Here is an 18656-nt window from a genome sequence, read left to right as displayed (position 1 = left end):
TACCTAAACTTTCACGTTGTTTACCATCTTGTTTTTATTTATCACTTAAATACTTATGTATGTTTTTTATAATTAAAAACATAACTTTAAATCAATATATTTGTGTTTGATTTAGCAAAATGTACTATCAAATTGGAATATTATTTTCAAACATGCGAAATGCCCTCACCAAAAAAATAAAATCTGGAATAAATTCTACATTACAGAAAAGTGAAGAAATCAGAATAGTGGATATTTAGATAGGTTCATAATTTAAGCCTTTTGGGAGAGGAATTATTTGGAATATTGGTGGGGAAAATTGATGGTGGTGAGTTAGATAGCTTCGTTTTTGCACATAATTTAGGAAGCAATGCATATATTCTGGAAACGATACTCAACACCATGCAAAGTAGAGTAGTTATCTAAGAGCTGTGGTCCAATAAAATTTGTAATTCCCTAATTCAATTCCCTATTTCTATCATTTCACATCCTACTACTTTTTTCTCTTTTTTTTCAAAGACCCATTTCACATCCTTCTACAGTATGTACCTTCGATCATACATAGGGTACAAAAGTATCCACCATAAATCAAATCAAATCAAATCTTGATAAGGGGTTTGCATCAACACTCATCTATTGATATTAACATTGATGCTATTTGATGGATTTACAACCACTACAACAAAAGGATGATCGAATTAGGTTTCGAACTGATGCCTCAGCCTACAAAGCACCGGTGTCGTAGCCAGGGAGAGGTCCTCAAAACTCAAGCCTCAACTTCTAACTCGCAGCAAATCAGTCCCCTATCATTGAAGATAAGGAACACTATAAGTAGGTCTGTATATCTTACACAATGATATGAGAACCAATAGAACTACCACTAACTGATAAGTATGGCTGAGAAACCGCGACGCCCACCTCTGTCATCTTTGCAATCTAGAACACTTTTTGAATAGAGACGAATATTATTGTAAGAACGCAGGAACCAATTTTATCCTGGACTTCAAGTTTTATCTATACACTGAGATGTAGAATTGAGAGTATTGTTTTCTCAGTCACAGAGATGCCTAAAGCAAAGCAAAATGAGCATTCTAAGAAAACTAAAGCAGTATATACAACTGGAGTCGGTTTAAAGAGTATTCCCAGTCACAGAGATGCCTTACATAAGCTCATCAAGATACCACATGATCTTTTGGAAATCAGCGATTTTGTCACTACCACCAATAACAAAATGTTTTCCCACACCGACTTTAGTCTTTCCAGACTTGTAAAGAAGTATAGACCAATATGTCCGGTCATACCAATGGTACGAGAATAAGTATTTTAAGCAAGGAAGCTATCAGAAGCAAGTAAGCAACTACCATGTACTAATGGACCAAAATCGTAAAATCAACCAGAGAATGAAGCAAACTATGAGATCAGCATCACATTTTTTCAACATCTAGCATCACTAGAACAGTGAATATTGAACCCTGAACCTATTGTGCAACTACACCATATCTATTAGAAATGTAAGCTTTCAGAATTCAGACTAATAACTTAGATTCTACGAGGGCAATAACACACATTCACAGAGAAAAAAATAAGGTCTGGAATCAACAACAATCGAAAAAGGAGATCAAAATAGCTTATTGTTTCTACGGACCAAAAGCTTTTTCTATGCTACAAGGTTAGCTTCAGAACTTGTATTCATGCGCCATAGGCATTTTGAGTAAATAAACAATCTTAAAAATGAATTTCACAGATATAACTTAGAGATGCATGTTTTAGAGTCAACCTCCCATAGTAGCAGCCAAGAAAATTCCATCCTTTTACTTAACCCCAACCACTGAGATCTCTAAACCTCCCATATTAGCAGCCAAGAAAATTCCATCCTTTTACTTAATCCCAACCACTGAGATCTCTGTAATATATGGATACCTACACTCAAAAAAGCCCATCATTACATTCTCCACTACATCCAGCCAATCACATGGAATGAAAATGAAAAACAAAAGACTCATATTAGTTGTTTCATGCTATTTAGTACTCCCTCCGTCCCAGAGTATGCACTATTTCCTTTCTAGTCTGTCCCATAAGAGTATGCACTTCCTATTTTTGGAAACTCTTTTCTCTCTAATGAGATGAGACTCATTCTCCACTAACAATACTTCAATTACTTTTTTTTCTTTCTATCTCTCTATTACTTTACCAATTGTGCACTAAAACCCGTGCTCAACCAAGTGTGCATACTCTTGTGGGACAAAGGGAGTATTATATTTCAAACACAAGTAACTCAAAAAACCATCACTCTGCTGGGCAGCCGCATGATTGCAAGTTGCCATTATCTATCAAAATAAAATAACAAACCTATTTTTTACAAAATGCATTATGCTCATCATGTATATCAGCTAAAGAAAGAGACCTTACAAAAAGTTCCTCCTAGGACTGTTTGTAGACTAAAGGCATTGCCAAGAAAGCGGATTGTTTTTTGAATCTTGGCATCAGTAGATTAATCAATTGCAGCACACCAAATCCCAGGTTATAAACTATGTCTACAGGAGGTATATCTTATCGAGCACGACGAGTTATAAAATCCCCAGCAAATAAAAGATTACATATGGTTTCCTCCATTGAAATATTTGTGGAGCACCTTTCCACTTCCAGACTCTTCTTTTCTTTCCTGTAGTGCTCTAGCTCACGAGCCTTACCACATTTTTCAAGACCCGCTACCACGACACAATAAGTTCCCAAGGCAACTTTTACACACTTGCTTTTCATAATGTTGAATGTTTCGAGTCCCTTGCTGGCATTCCCACAAGAGAAGTAAGCACTAATCAAAGCTGTATATTCAGCACTACTCTTCTCTTTGTCTGGCAACAAATCAAACACTTTCTCAGCAGAAGCAACTTCTCTTCCACAGCCAAGACGATATATCAAAAGAGAATTCAGCTGTGTGCCAAGAGAAAGACCTTGCTTTACCATTTTCTCAACAATCTCCACCACTTTGTTGAATGAATTTGCTCTAATTGAGAAACCTATTAAAGCAAGATAGGCACTTCTTTCAATATTTATGCCCCATTTCACACTATAATCATATGCCAATAAAGCTCCATCTTGTCTTTGACGAGCAATGTTTACCTCAATAATATCTGAGACCACCTTACAGTGTAACTGAACACCCTCATCCGCCATGTCAGTAAGCAAAGAGTCAATAGCAACAAGATTCTTCTTATTCATGAAGTTCAATACAAGGCCATTCTCCACACCGATTTCACTATTGTGCAACACTATATCATCTTCATCAGAGTACTCTGCAGAGAAGTGCCGATTGACTTGCCTCAGAAGTGTGTCGCTCTCCCCAGCAAATTTAAAAGATTTAAGTGCTTTTTGATAAACAGGATTTCGGAGGACTAAGAAATTTTCCTTCATGAATTCAAGAATTTTCACCATTGCCCATATTTCCCCACTGGTACAACAGATTTCAATTAAGATATTGCATGTAGCTTTATCAGGTAGCACACCTGCATCTTGCATTTTGTAAAATATCTCAATGGCTTCAGAAAACTTACCTGAAACAAAAAAATAAGAACACCTTTGAATCATTTACTAGATAATAAAGCTACGGGATATCTAACATTTTCATGCAATGATGTCATAACATGATTTCCTACAAGTCATAACATGATCCCTCTATATATTAGAAAATTACAACACACTTCCTGTTATTATGAGATTCCATGCTTTCTAGACTTCTACCAGACAATTCCACCAAACCCAACTGGAACGTATACAAATTTTCTACCCGAAAACAACCTGCATCGAAGAAACTGTGGCATTTGTCTGCAGGTGGCTACAGAGAGGGGTCAGCAAATTATAATACTAGTGTTTTTCATTCCTTGTGTAAGATATTGATGTGCATAGTGTAACTATTTTACAAATCATTCAAACAAGAAAGAAACATGTAAGAGGTTATCTTAGAAGTTAGAACTTAAGAGTTCAAGTGATACAGGGTAGCTATCAAGTCTGGAAGGCAAACTCTGCATTGCATTTGAGCCACAATTTCAAATAAGCCAAATAAATAGTACTAGTAGTTGGTAAAAATCCTCAAATTCAGAAAGCATTCCATTGAACATCCCATCCATTATTATGCCTAAGATGAATGGTATGCCAATTTCATGAGATGATTTAGCTAAGGAAAAATCTGTGAAATGAAATGCAGAGTGGTCACACTTAATGCTGTTTTTCTATTTCTTAATAAGTGAAAATTAATCAGATTATACATTTCCAGAAATTTTACCATGATAATGACAAAGCTCATAAAATGTTTGTGATAAAGTAATATAGAAGGCACATATCCTATAATGAAATGAACATCAAGAACAATCAGAACATATAAACAAAGACTGTATAAGCATATGAACGCAGCTCACTCACCAGAAGATGCAAGATACTCCATAAGAACCGTGTATGTGTGACAATTTGGCGACAGGCCAGACTCCAGCATCTCTTTGTAGACACCAGTTGCTACATCCACTCTTTTACTATCCAACAAAATCTTCATGTACGCAGTGTACGAAACAACAGTCGGTCGACAACCCTTCACCCTCATCTCCTTCCACAAATCAATTGCTCCATCAACATCCCCATCATTTGATATCCAATGCATCAGCGAAGTGTACGTAACAACATCAATCTTGATCCCTTTCTCCTTCATTTGATTGAAAACATACATCATCGAAGAAATCCGCCTCGCCTCCCCAAAAATATCAATCATAGTAGTGTAGGTATAGTGATCATGCCTGAAATTTTTCCTGCTGGCAGCCCAGTTGAAAAAGAGCCAAGCTTTTTCCATTGGAGGGTGAGTCTTGAGGACTTGGTTGACAGTGTAGGAATCCCATTTCACAGAGAGGTTTTCCAGCTGTTCTTTAGCAGAATCCCAGGTTGAGTACTTCAAAATGTTGTAGATTTTGGTGATTCTTTGTCTTGCATAATTTTCTGTCTCCACATCATGCTTCTTGGTTGATGATTCAGAGGTAGGAGATTTTTTATTTTTTGGACTGGAATATTTTACACGTTTTCTCTGCTGGATATGTTTCTGTGAGGTAAAAGCCCTAGAGATCACTGGATTCAAGAAAGGGGGAATCGTTTTGAGGAATTGACGGAAAACATTCAAAGAAAACATAGGGAGACCACTCTAGGGAATTCCTTAATAGGACGCAGCCATTAATCAAGAGTGACAGTTAAAAGCACTCTGAAAACAGGAAAACTTTCTCCAACATTACCCTTCAAAAGAGCAAGAGGAGAAATATTAGAAAATAACAGGACGAAGGTGGTGGCCCGATGAGAGTAGTGCTGGAAGAGCCGCAGAAGGCGGATGTCGTGAACAAAACTGAAAGAAGAAGCACACAGAAACAAATAAACTTTGGAAAAAAAGAAGCTAATTTCAACTATACATTGGTACTTGAACATACTCTTCATTTATGGCATTACAATTTAAGCTGCAGAAGGTAATTCAAACAACACCATAATATTGCTGGTTAGTATTTATTGGAATTATCAAAAGATTGCCGGGGTTGGCCTTTTAGGCCAAATTCTCCAACATTTTACTGGCTATCAGGCCAAATTGGAACAATTTTTAAAAAGAGAGAACGTTTACTGTGATCACAAAAGGAAGACGAAGCATATCTTTCTTTATGCATATTTCTTGAAAGAATACCTCTATTAAGTGTTCTTCCTCTATTCTCTAGTAACCTCAAAACAACAACAGTTAATTTACAATCTTAAGCTGAACCATATCCAAGCAAAAATCAAGTCACATATGTTTCATTTCCATTGTCATCAAAAGCATAACAACTAATCTTGATTACTCGGAGCTTTTCACAATTAAAAATTTGAAAAAGAAACAGATTAATAAATGAAAGATTGGGGACTTTCGGATACCTGCTTATTCATGAACAATGTAGCGGGTCGTTTTGAGTAGTCCTAGGGAACTGGGGGATTGTGTTTTGCCGTTGCTTCCGTTTGAAGGTGAGCTAGAAGGGAGTTGATCGGTTGTTGAGCGTGGAGAAGGAGGAACAATTACACTTGGTTTTCAAAGAAGAAGCTGCGGCTACGGCTTCCTTCTTCCATTTTTTTCCTCTTGTATTGCAATTTTCTTTTTTCTTTTCTTTGTTGGGCTTTATTCTTCTCTAGCCCAACTGATGTCATGTTAATAATATATAGGAGTATCACAGTATGTATTTTGGTCAAATAATTAAAATAATATTAGTAGCGAAATTCATATTACTTCTCTTATTTTCAGAATTCCCATTGATTTAATTTTTATTAAAAAAAATAAAACAAACATGTCAAAAATTAACTCATTACTTAACAAGGGAGAGGGAATATATTTATAGGAGCATATTACCGGTCCATAAAATTTCGAAGGTATATTGTCGTCTTTATTGTTTTCATTAACTTAAATTAAAATATATGGACAATAGTTAATTTGTGGGAAAATATAAGTACAACTCATCATCTGGTGATCTGGCCGGAGAGGATTTGGATGAGGTGGAGGGTGGAGAAGAGTATTTCTGGGTGGATTGAGAGGAGGGATTTGAGTTTGACTATTGTTGATGACTTGTCAACAGGTAGATTCGGTAGATGACTTGTCAACATGGTGCAGGGATGAGGTAAGACCATCTGCAACGCTGTCTCTTATCCGTCCATTAACCGTATCTTAAATTACTATTCATGGGTCGCACTGTATTTTTTTACTCAATCTTTTAACTAAGAGACGGAACATGCAACCCTCAATCTCTTATCCGTCTCTTAATCGTCTATTAAATTACTATTCATTCAATTTCATTTTTTATTTTTATTTCCAACAAATTCAATTAATAAAAAACACACTTCATTAAATAAAATAAAAATATAAGTTAAAATCCTAAAAAAATACATAATTAAATTCGTGGCAAAATAAATAAAAAAGAGACATAATTTAAAATATTAGAAATTAAAATGCAAATTATTGACCATAAAAATTCCGTGATGTGGAGAAATAGCGATCGCCGCATGCGGAAACGGCGACGGAAGTAGGTATCTCCCCATACCGGGTTATCGCAGAAGTAGTCGCGTACTAACCTTGCGGCGGCTTCCTCCCGGTTACGATGGATGTAAGTCCGGGAGCATCTTTGGGGCGGCGCGGCTTCCTCTGCCTCCCGGCGTCGATCTTCTTCAAATGATTCTTCCATTATTCGACGCATTTGCTCAAATGGATCAATTAGATCGATTAACTTTGAGAGAAGAATAAAATAGATGATTTGAGAGGATTAGATGTGTGTTTGTGTGTGAAATGAGGATGAAATAAGAGTATTTATAGAATAAAAAAATTTAAAAAAATTAAAAAAAGGGAAAACGGTCGAAAATGGTAAATATTACCGTTTTCGAATTTTAATTTTTTTTATTAAATTCAAATTTTTTAAAAAATAATTTATTGCGTTAGCGTGATGAAACCCACTCGCGGGCCGGCGAGTGGGCGTCACGCATCGCCCCGGAGCGCGCCACCTCGCGCAAGCGCGTGGCGAGACAGCTCGCGCGCTGTCTCGGCGAGATGGTGACGGGACGGGACGCTGCAACGCGTCCCGCGCCCGTCTCGTCACGGAGGGACGGGACTCGAGCCACCCGCGTAACGCGTTGCGGGTGGCCTAAGTAGTTGATAGAGAACATGATTTTAATTTTTAATAGGGTTGGGGTATAGGCTTTTCTTTCATTTATTTTTTGCTTTTTACTTTTGTAATTTCATAAATAAATACAATGCTACTAGTATTTAGTTCATGTATGTGTCACCTCATTAAAATTAACACATGGAAATCCCGATTTTTTTTACCATGAGATAGCTGCAAAAAACTGAAACTTCGTTTTTAAATTTTGTTTTGAAATATGTGAAGAGCAGAGAAGATCAAAGTTAGATGATCCATGAAGTTGCAATCAGAGTTAGATACTGTATCATGCCAATTATAAGCAACCACATTTTCTTGATCTCTCTCTCCAAGGAAATGTAATAAACCCTGCAATCTACAAACAATACCAACCTAGGCAGTGCAACATTTTCTCACTCAATTCTTTTCCACGATCTCCTTCTTTCACCTTTTCTTGTCTAACCAGAAACTAGTAGCGTTCTCATTTAGCAAAGCCTGACTGCATCATTTCTCATCTAAAAAGATTCTAGCTTTCCTCTTTCACTCTTATCATAAGTAGTTACTGCCTTTTCCATTTCCTAAATTAGTCTTTTGAGAAGTGATCAGAAGCAATGCAATCTATAACAACCAACTGTATTTCATCTTCTATTTCCTATATCATAGATACACACTTAGCTCAAGCAGAGACTACAAAGACCAATTCTCATATTGGAAGATGCTTTGATAATAAATCAATGATACTCGCTTTAACACAATTTGAGCAAACTTCAAAGAAAACTTGACTAGAGAGATAGATCACCATCTCTCTTGTTGATCAACTTTCCAACAATCTCATCATGCTTGCTGCCAAATGCCACTCTCTTGTTTGCAACTTTCCAACACTACATAGCTCAGTTGATCTTGAGGAATTCAAACGACTGCTCTTTGCCCAATCATTATGCAAAACCAAGTCATATTATTCAATGAAATAATTTAAAATATAGTACAGTATATACTATGTAGTATCCAGTCATCTTCCTAGTAACATGTGTGACAACTCTATGCCTTACAAGAATAAGGCCAATATATAGGTATCTATGCCCAGCCCTTATTTATCAGGACATGTATATTTCACAATGCACATAATTAGCTAGCTCATAGACTGCTGATTCCTCTCTACTTCAGTCATGAAAACATATCAATATCTTGATTGGAGCCCGAGGGATGATTCATGATCTTCCGCAGTATCAAAGTCCGGGCCATCCTCGTCTCTTGCGTGCACTTGTTGGCTCTGTCTCGGAGCTCCTGTATAGTCTTGATGAAGCTATCCACCTGCTGCCTGATCTCATCCACCGCCACCACCACCGCCTCGTCCCCTCTCATTGCAAACTCAGCATTCGCCAGCAACGACTCGATCACTATCTGAAACTTCTCCACCAGCCTCTTTATACTATCCAAATCATTCAACGCTATGTAGCTCCCTATCTGCATTGAGGTGAGTATCTCTGTCTGTCCCCTCAAATCCCTCTCGTAGTTCTTCCACAGTGAGTTCAGCCATTTCCCCATCGAGCCCAGGGGCACGGCGGCTGCAGCTGCTAGAGCCGTCACCACCGGCGGAGCAGACACGGCGGCGGCCACCACAGAACATATCAGCACCGAGGCAAAAGCTGCTACGAATATCACGTTCGAGACTCGTCTCCACGCCTTGAGCCGCTTCAGCTTACGATCGAGCTTCCGCTTCTTCGCGTGCAATCTCTCGAGCATCTGAGACTGCCGCGAGTGGATCGAATTGAAAGCCCTAAAAATCTCCTCCGTGAATGGATCGCCCGCCGCTCTGAAATTGCTCAATTCCTCGAGAGTTCTGGCGTAATTCCTCTCCTCGGCGGCGCCGTAGTGCTCCTCCTGGAACTTCCTCAGGGCTACATTGACGATCGACTCGATGTGGCCGGCGCGCTTGAGGCAGGCGTCGAGCGCGGTGCAGAAATCTAGGGTTAGGAGGCTGTTTTCGAAGTAATCGTCGACGAGATCGGACAGTTCGGGATTGTTCCAGACGTCGCGCTTGTTGTGGAGGATGATTTTGACGACTTCCTGGTTGGTCTCGAGGAGGCATTCGGTGACCTGGCTGAGGGAATCGAGGGAGACGGCGCGGGAGTCGAGGGCAAGGGCGATGGAGTTGATGGCGCGGGTGGTGCGGAGCTGGACGGAGGAGTCGAAGCTCCGGAGTTGTGGATCGGAGAGGCAGGCGGCTTCGTAGAAGGTAAGGTCGGGGGCTGCTGAGGAGGTAGTGGAAGCATTCGGGGTGGGGTCTGAGATGGTTCGAGGCGGCGGCGGGTGTGGCTGCGGGCGGAGGGAATCGCTGCGGCCTCGGTTGATTCGGCTGATTTGAATACCCATTTGTGGAGATTTTTGGAGCAGCACTCTCTCTCTCTAGTGAAGATTGATGAATGAGGGAGAGGGAGAGGGAGAGGGAGGGAGGGAGCAGTTGACAGTGGTGTTAGACTTTTGACTTGTTATGAATGATGAGAAAATGGAAGGTGGAAAAAATAGAATTGATTAATTGAATAACGAAACGAAACGACACGGAAAATGCGAAACAATATGCATCATCTCATCTTCATAGTAGATTCCATCTTAATTTTATTTGACTTGGTATATGCAAGAATTTGAACACTAATTAATCCCTCTTAATATATTTACACGTTCACACTACCACCACTTCTAGATAATTTAGTGCAATTATACTATGAGTTGCTACATACTACAATTACTCTCTAAGTTGCTAGAATTCGTATTATTGACAAATTAACGCAATAATAACGTAGAAAATATACAAAAAAAATAGTGATAAACATGTTCTCATTATAAATCATTTCAATGCTAAAATACATCAATATCATCGTAAAATCAAGATTAGACACTTTAGTTAGACATTACAATTGTTAATAGGAGTATAACAAATGTATACGTCGAATATGATGTTTTCCAGTGTCAACTTTAACAAGAGATGCATCTATTGCTAGCTGAAAATATGCATTTAGTTATATTCTTATACCATGACCAGTGCATTTAATCGCGCATAAAAATCTTAATGTCTAAATTCCGAGTGAAAGTAAGTTCTGAATTCGATTGGTTGAAGGCCCATATATATACCATATCCAAATAATGAGCAAAATAATAGCCCAGATACTGATCTCATTAATATTTCCAAAATAGAAGGCCTGATTGTCTTCTTGTTAAATGTAAAATGTTGAAGCCCATTATTAAAGATAAAAATTAACACCGTGACCCTCTGTTTAATATCGTGATGAAAGAATAATTATGTCCAAATAGAAACTTCGATAGCGGCAAATATTCAGATAATCAACCTCTTCTGATGAAGAACTACTATTGTCTCTCTAAGAAATTAAATTTTCAATTTTTCTACTCGGATCTCTTCTTCCTCCACTTCTGATTTTGTATTTATTAAGATTTCTTTCGTTTGCTTTTTATTTCTGATAATTTCAGGTTTTTTAAGGTTTCCTATATAGCTAGGGTAGAAACAACCTCCAACTACTAATACTCCTACTAGTCAATAGTCATTAGTGGAGTACTATATTACCAACTGAATGGCCAGAATTTTATTTCGCAAACATTATTAAATTACTTTTAATAATAATAACAATAATAGTATATAATTACTAGACGTTAATGCATGTACCCTCAACCAAAAGTTTTAATTGTTGTATTTTTAGTTTTAAATTTCTATTGCGTAAAAATATACATTTGATATTTTTATGAATTTGTACCAGTTCGAAATTCATTTAATATAGAATTCTTTTAATGAAATCGGCTTATAAATTTTAGATTGGGAGAATATATGAAACGTTATACTCCTAGTACGTAGTACTACGATCGTGGATATTTTATTGTATATATGGCTTTTGTTTTGGGTGTATATCAAAAATCATGAATACGCTGCTACTGACTATACATACATATCAGCCAAAGATTAAAAATGGAAATGAGAAAATATTGGTAGTACTTAATTAAATATAATCACATTTTTTTTCAAAAACACTGAAAATGAGTTTGAGTTTGGTGCATAGTTGGAGAAGATTTCTACACCAAAATTTATTTTTGGGTATGATTAGAGATGGTCTTAGAAGTCAAACTCAATTTCTAGTGGGATTACTTTTGTCAATCAAGTCAACCTAGCAGCCTTCAACCAATCCTATTAGGTTGTGGCTTTGGGTTATTTTAATGCCGGATAATCGAATTGTGATTTTTATCGAGTTATAATATTCAACTCTAAACCTAAACATTGGGGTTTCGGACTATATATAGATTGGTTAGATGGTATGTTGTAGTAGTAATTTTTTTTGCAACAAAGAAAACAAAGCAAAATATGTAGGAGTATTTATGACTAGTAGCATCGTTCAAAATGTATGTATACGTTTACTGTATTTGTATGTTACTTTATACATAAGGTAGAGGCTCATTCAAAGGCGTATAAGAGTGTACATATAAATTGAAATACGAGAAAGTTGAGAATTTGGTTTAATCTATTCATCTGTACCTTCATCTCCGCAAATAATTAATGGAGAAGGATGAATCTTTACCAATTTAAATTTTGGAATATTAGAGGTGAATGCACAAAATTGGACAACAAAATCGAAAATTCGGATTCTCAGACACACCGAAATCCAATGAGGATTTCATGACTAATCCCTTTTTTAATTAACAAACAGCCCCCATTTCATTCACTCACATGTGCTAATTTAACTGTGAATTTCGGAGCTGTCTTGGAGTAGAAATCAAACCAAAGATCTTCTTCCAATAATTAATACGCCTAATTTCCTATTAAATATGGTTTGCTAACTTTTTTTATTGTTGAGGGTCAATTATAATTCCTAAAGCTTTTCCAACTTCAAAAAACTCCAAGAAACCTTGAGGCCTCAGGGGCTTGGAAGAGTCAATTTAAATTTGAAGTTAAAGTAAGACATTGTACGAATGCTTGAATGCTAGTATATACCAAATTTGCATTATGATTAAACGTTTTTAGTTCCTTCAAATAGACACACAAATTTAATTAATGTTAACAACTTTTGTGACAGCAATATTAATTCTTAATTTGAGTGAGAAATTGAGAGTGACTTGGCTGGCACATAATCGTCGTTTTTAGCTGCATTTAAATTTATGAAGTCGACTTTTTATGTATGATTTAACTTATCCACGTAAAACACAACTTTTTACTGTTAAATCAAATACTACCAATTTAAAATGGATAATAGAGATGATGAGATTTGTAATGTTGGTATGTTGTCCGTATAATCGTTGTGGAAATCGTTAAGGTTATGCAGCATTAATTTGATGTAATTAAAAATTCATATAAGGCTCATAATATTATATGCAACTCGTCGTACAGTCGTACTTATAGTGCGTGTGGATATTATGTTTTCTTATGCCTCTAATTTAAATTGATTGGTACTAAAATAAAAACGTATAATTTGTCGCCTAAAAATGATTAAGACCTAAGTAACTTTCGATTTTTTAGCGAAGTGCATTACACAATGAATTTATTATTAATTTTATACGTCCAATGCAGTATGATAAGAAAGAGATTCTCTAACTCACCAACGAAAGAGAACTCATTAGTCCATCTCCTATATGTATATCAATATAAATACATTATCATGTAGTTATCCCAAATTATTAAGGGAAAATTAAATGTGGAAGCATAATTTTGTTTGTTACTCACTAGATAGAAATTGCTTTCGAAAACCTATTTCGCATCATATTTGAAAAATCAAGCAAATAATAATGTTTATGATTAATTAGTAGAGGTTTAATGAATTCGAACCGGTAATCTTTCATACAAATACTCAATTTACACTTGATCATCCCGAAAAATATCTTAATTGTTTAATCTATCAATACTACTACAAAGAGAGGATAATATGTGGCTGTCACCAGGGACGAACCTAGGCATGGGCCAAGCCACCGCTCTAGCGTGGGCTTGGCCGGTGCCGGTGCTGGTCCAATACTTCCACCATGGTTGTCTGTATCTGCACGTTGCACCTTTTACATTTTTTTACAGAAAGATGAAAGGATGAAGGGGAGGAGAAGGGAAAAGAAGACGAAAGAGAGAAGGGAGAGAAATAGAAAGTAATAATGAATCCAGCTATGTGGGGTCCACAATCTATTCATATACTACTACTTCTATTGTTTTTTTATATTATAAACTCCTACAACTATAAATCATTGTTTCGAGATATTTGAGAATAGTAGATATAATGATATAATCAAGTTTGCTTCTTTTTATTTATATGTGGAGTACAATACGCTAATCTTCTTTTTATTTATAGTATAATACTATGAGTTTTACGTAACAAATTATTTTACACATCTCCATAATGTCACAATTTATGTGTATCTATGTTAGTATATAAAATGTTAGTAAAAAATTAATCTAGTTAATTATTTAAAAGTAGAATATAAAATCATGATTTTAAAATTTTTATTAGACTATATACTTTTTCTTTTTTTTTTTTGTTTTTTTTCTTATTTTAATAAAAGACCATCGTTTAACTTTTAAATGTTTTCAAAAGACAACATTTTATAATTGGATGATATAATGGTGAAAATTTGAAAGTTTACAATTTAATATTATAATTTTAAATATAATGAAATGACTGGCCAAAATTTACTAAAATTTTTAATTTGAATGAATATTATTTCTTATAAAAATATATATGAAATTTTGTATTTGAAATTCTCAAATTTTGTTTTCATCATTTTATAAATTTTTAAAATAAATAAAGGAGGTAAGAATAAGAAATTATATTTAAAGTATATATATACTTTATTTTTTATAATTTTAGCACCGGCTTATCGAAAAATCTGGTTCCGTCCCTGGCTGTCACGTGACGTGACAGCATCTCTTCCTTGTATCGCGCAGGGCTGTCTTAGTCTGAACAATACTTAAAATTAATTTGTTACACATTCATGAATTAGCAATGGACCATATAAACCTGCTGGTCCACTGTTTGAATTTCTAGGCATTTTGATCCTCTACTGTCCCGTCCCCTTCATTTTATTTCTATTTCCTATTTCTATTTTAGACCCCACTCCTAATCATACACTCTCTTCTCTTGTCCTCAACTTGGATATTTTCTTCAGTGAAAACACTCGTGTGCAATCTTCCAACATCTTTCAATTTTGTCAGATTTACACTTTATACATAATTTAATGTTACAAATAGTAATAATTATTAAAAGCAAAATTGGATTATTGTAGTAAAATATATTGTTTTGGCATGGTGGAACACTAAGCAAAACATGTTTAGCACTGCCTCAAATTCCAAGAGCAATGCTTGGAATTAAAGATGCCAATTTCTGTAACACCATTAATGTTTTTGAATTAAGCTTTATTTAAGAGTTTAGATTTTCTCAAATGTCCCTTTACTGTCCCTATTAAGGAATCTAACTGTGAAACTGCGCATTAAAATAATCACTTCACCACTTCAGCTATGTGAAAGTATCACTTCTGCTGTAATGTTTGACTGACTCACTGAACTACAACTACCATCCTTTATTGCAACAAAATTCTTACAAATTTCATAATAATAAAATTAAATTAAGTCAAATAAAAGAAGATAACAATTCTCCTATGTATGAATGGTACAAATATATGTAAAATCTTGGTAGATTCGATCATGTAATGTTTCGACTGGTCTATTGAAAACTCAGTAAACATATAATTGTGTGGAAAATATAGTATGACAAAAAAAATTAAAGCAAACTCAAAAATAAGATAGGTTATAATGTATTGGGGCCAAGCAACTATGTAGGAGGATGATGCCTGCATTAATGATGCAACGTGGCACACAGAAAATGGGCCATTATAAGAACCCCCTTCTGCCCCATCATTTCAAACTCAAACCACTTCTCAATTCTCATCATTCTTGAGAGAGAATCACCTTACAAAAAAATTATTCGTTTCCTTGAAATCAAAATTTTCTTGTTGTTGAAGCAGATTCAACTTAAATGGAGATGAGAATGAGGGACGAGTCGTCGAAGAAGCGATTGTCAAGCAAGAAATTGGGAAGATTCATGAAGGAACAGAGAGGAAGGCTCTACATAATGAGGAGATGTGTAGTCATGCTTCTTTGCTGGCATGACTGATTTTTTTTCTAAATTAATTAGGTTTTAGTGAATTATTGTGTATGTATCCATCCCCAGGAAAGGATTTTGCTCTCAGTTAGTTTCTTTCTTGGCCTTAATTTTACTGTCATTTGTATTCTCTATTTTACTGTAAATATCTGTCCTACCTCATTAGTGAGATCATGAGTCTTTTTCCATTTGTGCATGGTATTTTTTTCGTATCTTAGTATTGGAGTATATCATTTTTTCATATGATGATGATTATGGTAGCTAGTGAGCAGTTTGGCACTATTACATATTGCTTTAAGTTTATTTTCAAGCAACAAATTAAATAAATTCGAATAGCATCGTGTATGTAATAATTGGAGGTTGCATTATTAATTAAGATAAACAATTATGACATAAATTTCAACATAGTAATGATGGCTCTTTTGGCTGACAGTATAATATGATTGGGAAATTTGCTCCCATACCACAAATTGGCAACTTTTTAATTATAAACTAATACTATCATTTTCAACAAATTTTCAGTCTAATAATTCACTCCAAATTGTGACCAATATAAATACTACTACTATATTTTTATCCCATCAAAAGTTAATACTCCACTATACAATATCACGCCGAAGAATTAGCTTCTCAACTACCACGTGCATATTTATAGTAAACCATTTATTAAAATTCCAAAGGTAAAAGTAAAATTTCATGAGACAGAATTCTCCTAGAGTTTTAATGGCATTCCTTTGTCCCACTCTCCTCCACTTTCTAATTTAAAAAATACTACTATATAGTATAATTTGATGATATTTAAACTATATATACTTAAATTATTAGCACCAAATTAGTCATAATCTTAATTTCTTGTCAGTCTGTTGAGCTTAATATTAAAACCAGTTGAAAATCATACTGCAAAGAACGATAAGAAAAACCCAAAAATGTGTGGCAGTGAGTGAGAATTGAATAAGTGATGCAGTTTTTGCCTTAAAAGAGGGAAGACAGTTCAAAAGGAAATATGACTGACAATCAGAATCAACCAAAAACAAAATTCTGCAATCGCAGAATTAAATGACAAAATTAATGAAGATAAGAAAGGTTAGTAGGGGCTAGAAAAACTGCAGCGCCCCAGCCATTTAGTTCAGTACCCTTTTCTTTGTAATTTTTTATTAAATGCATTTTTTAGGATTGTTCCATTTGACTTAGCATCTTTTTAAGAGCATCCGCAGCGGTGGCGGTTGGCGCCACCGCCGTCCGTGCCAGCGGCAAGGCGAAGGACCGCCACCGCTGCAACCGCGCCGCTGGCACGGCGCTGCTCGATGTATCGAGCACGTCCGTGCCAGCGGACGCACACGTGGCGGTCTCCCATTCGCCAACGGCATAGCCGTTGGTTTCAAACATTTTTTTATTTTTTTTTTAAAAAATCGGATTTTTATTAAAAAAATCGATAAAAAATAAAAAAAAAAAATTTCACTTCCCCAAAAAATTATATCCGTTTATAACCGTTTTTCCCCACTTTTTAATTTTTTTTTTATTTTTTTTACCCCAAAAATACACACTTTCATCTATAAATACCCCCAATTTCACTCCAAAAAATTCACACTTTCACTACACAATTCTCATCATCAATCTCTCATATCCATTTTCATCTTCCTCTCACACCCTACAACACCACTATGTCCGGTAACGACGACAACCCAAGCGGCTCTCACGGTTGGAACCCCGAATGGTTCGGTTCGCAACCGTTTCATAGTCCGGAAACGGAATATTCGGCCCCTCCTCTCACCCAAGATTCGGGCGTTCCGAGTGGCTACCGGCCATACCCAATCGACGATCAAGGTGCCTCCGATGGGCGCTACGGGTGGACACCGGAGCCTAGGCCTCGCGCCCCTTCCCAAATGCCGAATCCTCCATCTCGCGCCGGTGTCCGCACACCGTACTCACCGGCGGAGATGGAAAGATTGTTCAAGGCGTACTTGGAAATCTCCGAAGATGCGGTGGTTGGAACGAACCAATCCGGCGATCACTTTTGGTGGCGCGTCTCTAGCCGGTACAATGCACACCGGCCGCCGGGAACGATCGAGCGCAACGAGAGTATGGTGCGCAACTGCATCGGCCGAGCCAACGAAGAAATTGGCAAGTTCAACGGCTATTTCATCCAGGAGTCCCGGAATGCCGGGAGCGGCCGAAGCGAGGTCGACATCATCACCGCCTCGCTGAGCACCTACCAATCCATGAACGGTAAGTCGTTCAAATATCTTAACGTTTGGCAGGAGACGCGGACGCACCCGAAGTATAAGGGAGGCATAACATCCTCCTCTAGAGGCTCCTCCAAACGCTCACGGTCGGCATCCCTATCCGACGCCGGCGAAGAAGTGGCTAGCCAACTCGCCGAAGCTAACTTGGGTAGCCCCGATGCCCAACCAAGCGGTTCCCGACGCCGACCGCAAGGTAGGAAGAAGGCGGCGGCCGAACGACGTCGCGCCGCGACTCCATCTGCCCCTGCTCCCGAACCCGCACCCTATGTTCCACCTCCACCCCCGAACAACTCGTTGTGGGCCCTTTTGGCCCAACTCAATATGGCCGATAGGTCAACTATGACCCCCACGCAACTTCAAACGCACGAGTCCATGATATTGGGTCTCCAAAAACAATTGGGTTGGTGCCGCCGGATGCGTAGTCTTCCTCGGGTTATATTAGCCAATAATTATGTAATTTTTAATTTTTAGGAGTTTAATTATGTAATTTTTAATTTTTAGTATTTTAATTATGTAATTTTTAATTTTTAGGATTTTAATTATGTCTTTTTATTTTATTTGTAATTTGTTATTTTTATTGTGGTTTTTTTAATGAATTTTAGTATTATGAAAATGTTTTTGTGTAATTGAATTTTATATTAATT

At 36.6% G+C, this 18656-nt stretch overlaps 2 protein-coding genes across 9 annotated transcripts; both read right to left on the bottom strand.

Annotated features, from left to right (window-relative positions):
- Positions 1-546: 546 nt before the first annotated feature.
- On the bottom strand, positions 547-6128 carry LOC121768835 (pentatricopeptide repeat-containing protein At2g01390-like). Of its 8 annotated transcripts, none has more exons than XR_006043430.1 (5): positions 5902-6128; positions 4396-5350; positions 2384-3530; positions 858-1899; positions 547-782 (listed from the first exon to the last, which is right to left on the bottom strand). XR_006043430.1 is itself a non-coding variant. In XM_042165403.1 (3 exons), exons 2-3 carry the CDS (start codon positions 5141-5143, stop codon positions 2530-2532), a joined length of 1749 nt encoding a protein of 582 aa, XP_042021337.1. In that variant the 5' UTR covers positions 5144-5350; positions 5902-6128; the 3' UTR covers positions 2316-2529. The 8 variants fall into 8 exon arrangements, 1 of the variants encoding a protein (XP_042021337.1); XR_006043429.1 differs by having other exon boundaries at positions 865-1899; XR_006043431.1 differs by having other exon boundaries at positions 898-1899.
- A 2447-nt stretch (positions 6129-8575) lies between these two features.
- Positions 8576-10142, bottom strand: LOC121769218 (UPF0496 protein 1-like). The gene has a single exon (XM_042165952.1). The coding sequence runs from the start codon at positions 10011-10013 to the stop codon at positions 8805-8807; it is 1209 nt and encodes a 402-aa protein (XP_042021886.1). The 5' UTR covers positions 10014-10142; the 3' UTR covers positions 8576-8804.
- Positions 10143-18656: the final 8514 nt, after the last annotated feature.

Source organism: Salvia splendens, chromosome 15 (assembly GCF_004379255.2).
Source record: "Salvia splendens isolate huo1 chromosome 15, SspV2, whole genome shotgun sequence".
NCBI lineage: Eukaryota > Viridiplantae > Streptophyta > Magnoliopsida > Lamiales > Lamiaceae > Salvia > Salvia splendens.
This window is presented reverse-complemented; position numbering and strand designations above follow the sequence as displayed.

Bases quoted from the DNA above. Each gene is read 5' to 3' on its own strand.
- LOC121768835 (XM_042165403.1), bottom strand. From the start codon at position 5,143: ATGTTTTCTTTGAATGTTTTCCGTCAATTCCTCAAAACGATTCCCCCT. The intron at 3,531-4,395 runs GTGAGTGAGCTG...TTTTTGTTTCAG, and splicing joins GGAGTATCTTGCATCTTCTG to GTAAGTTTTCTGAAGCCATT.
- LOC121769218 (XM_042165952.1), bottom strand. From the start codon at position 10,013: ATGGGTATTCAAATCAGCCGAATCAACCGAGGCCGCAGCGATTCCCTC.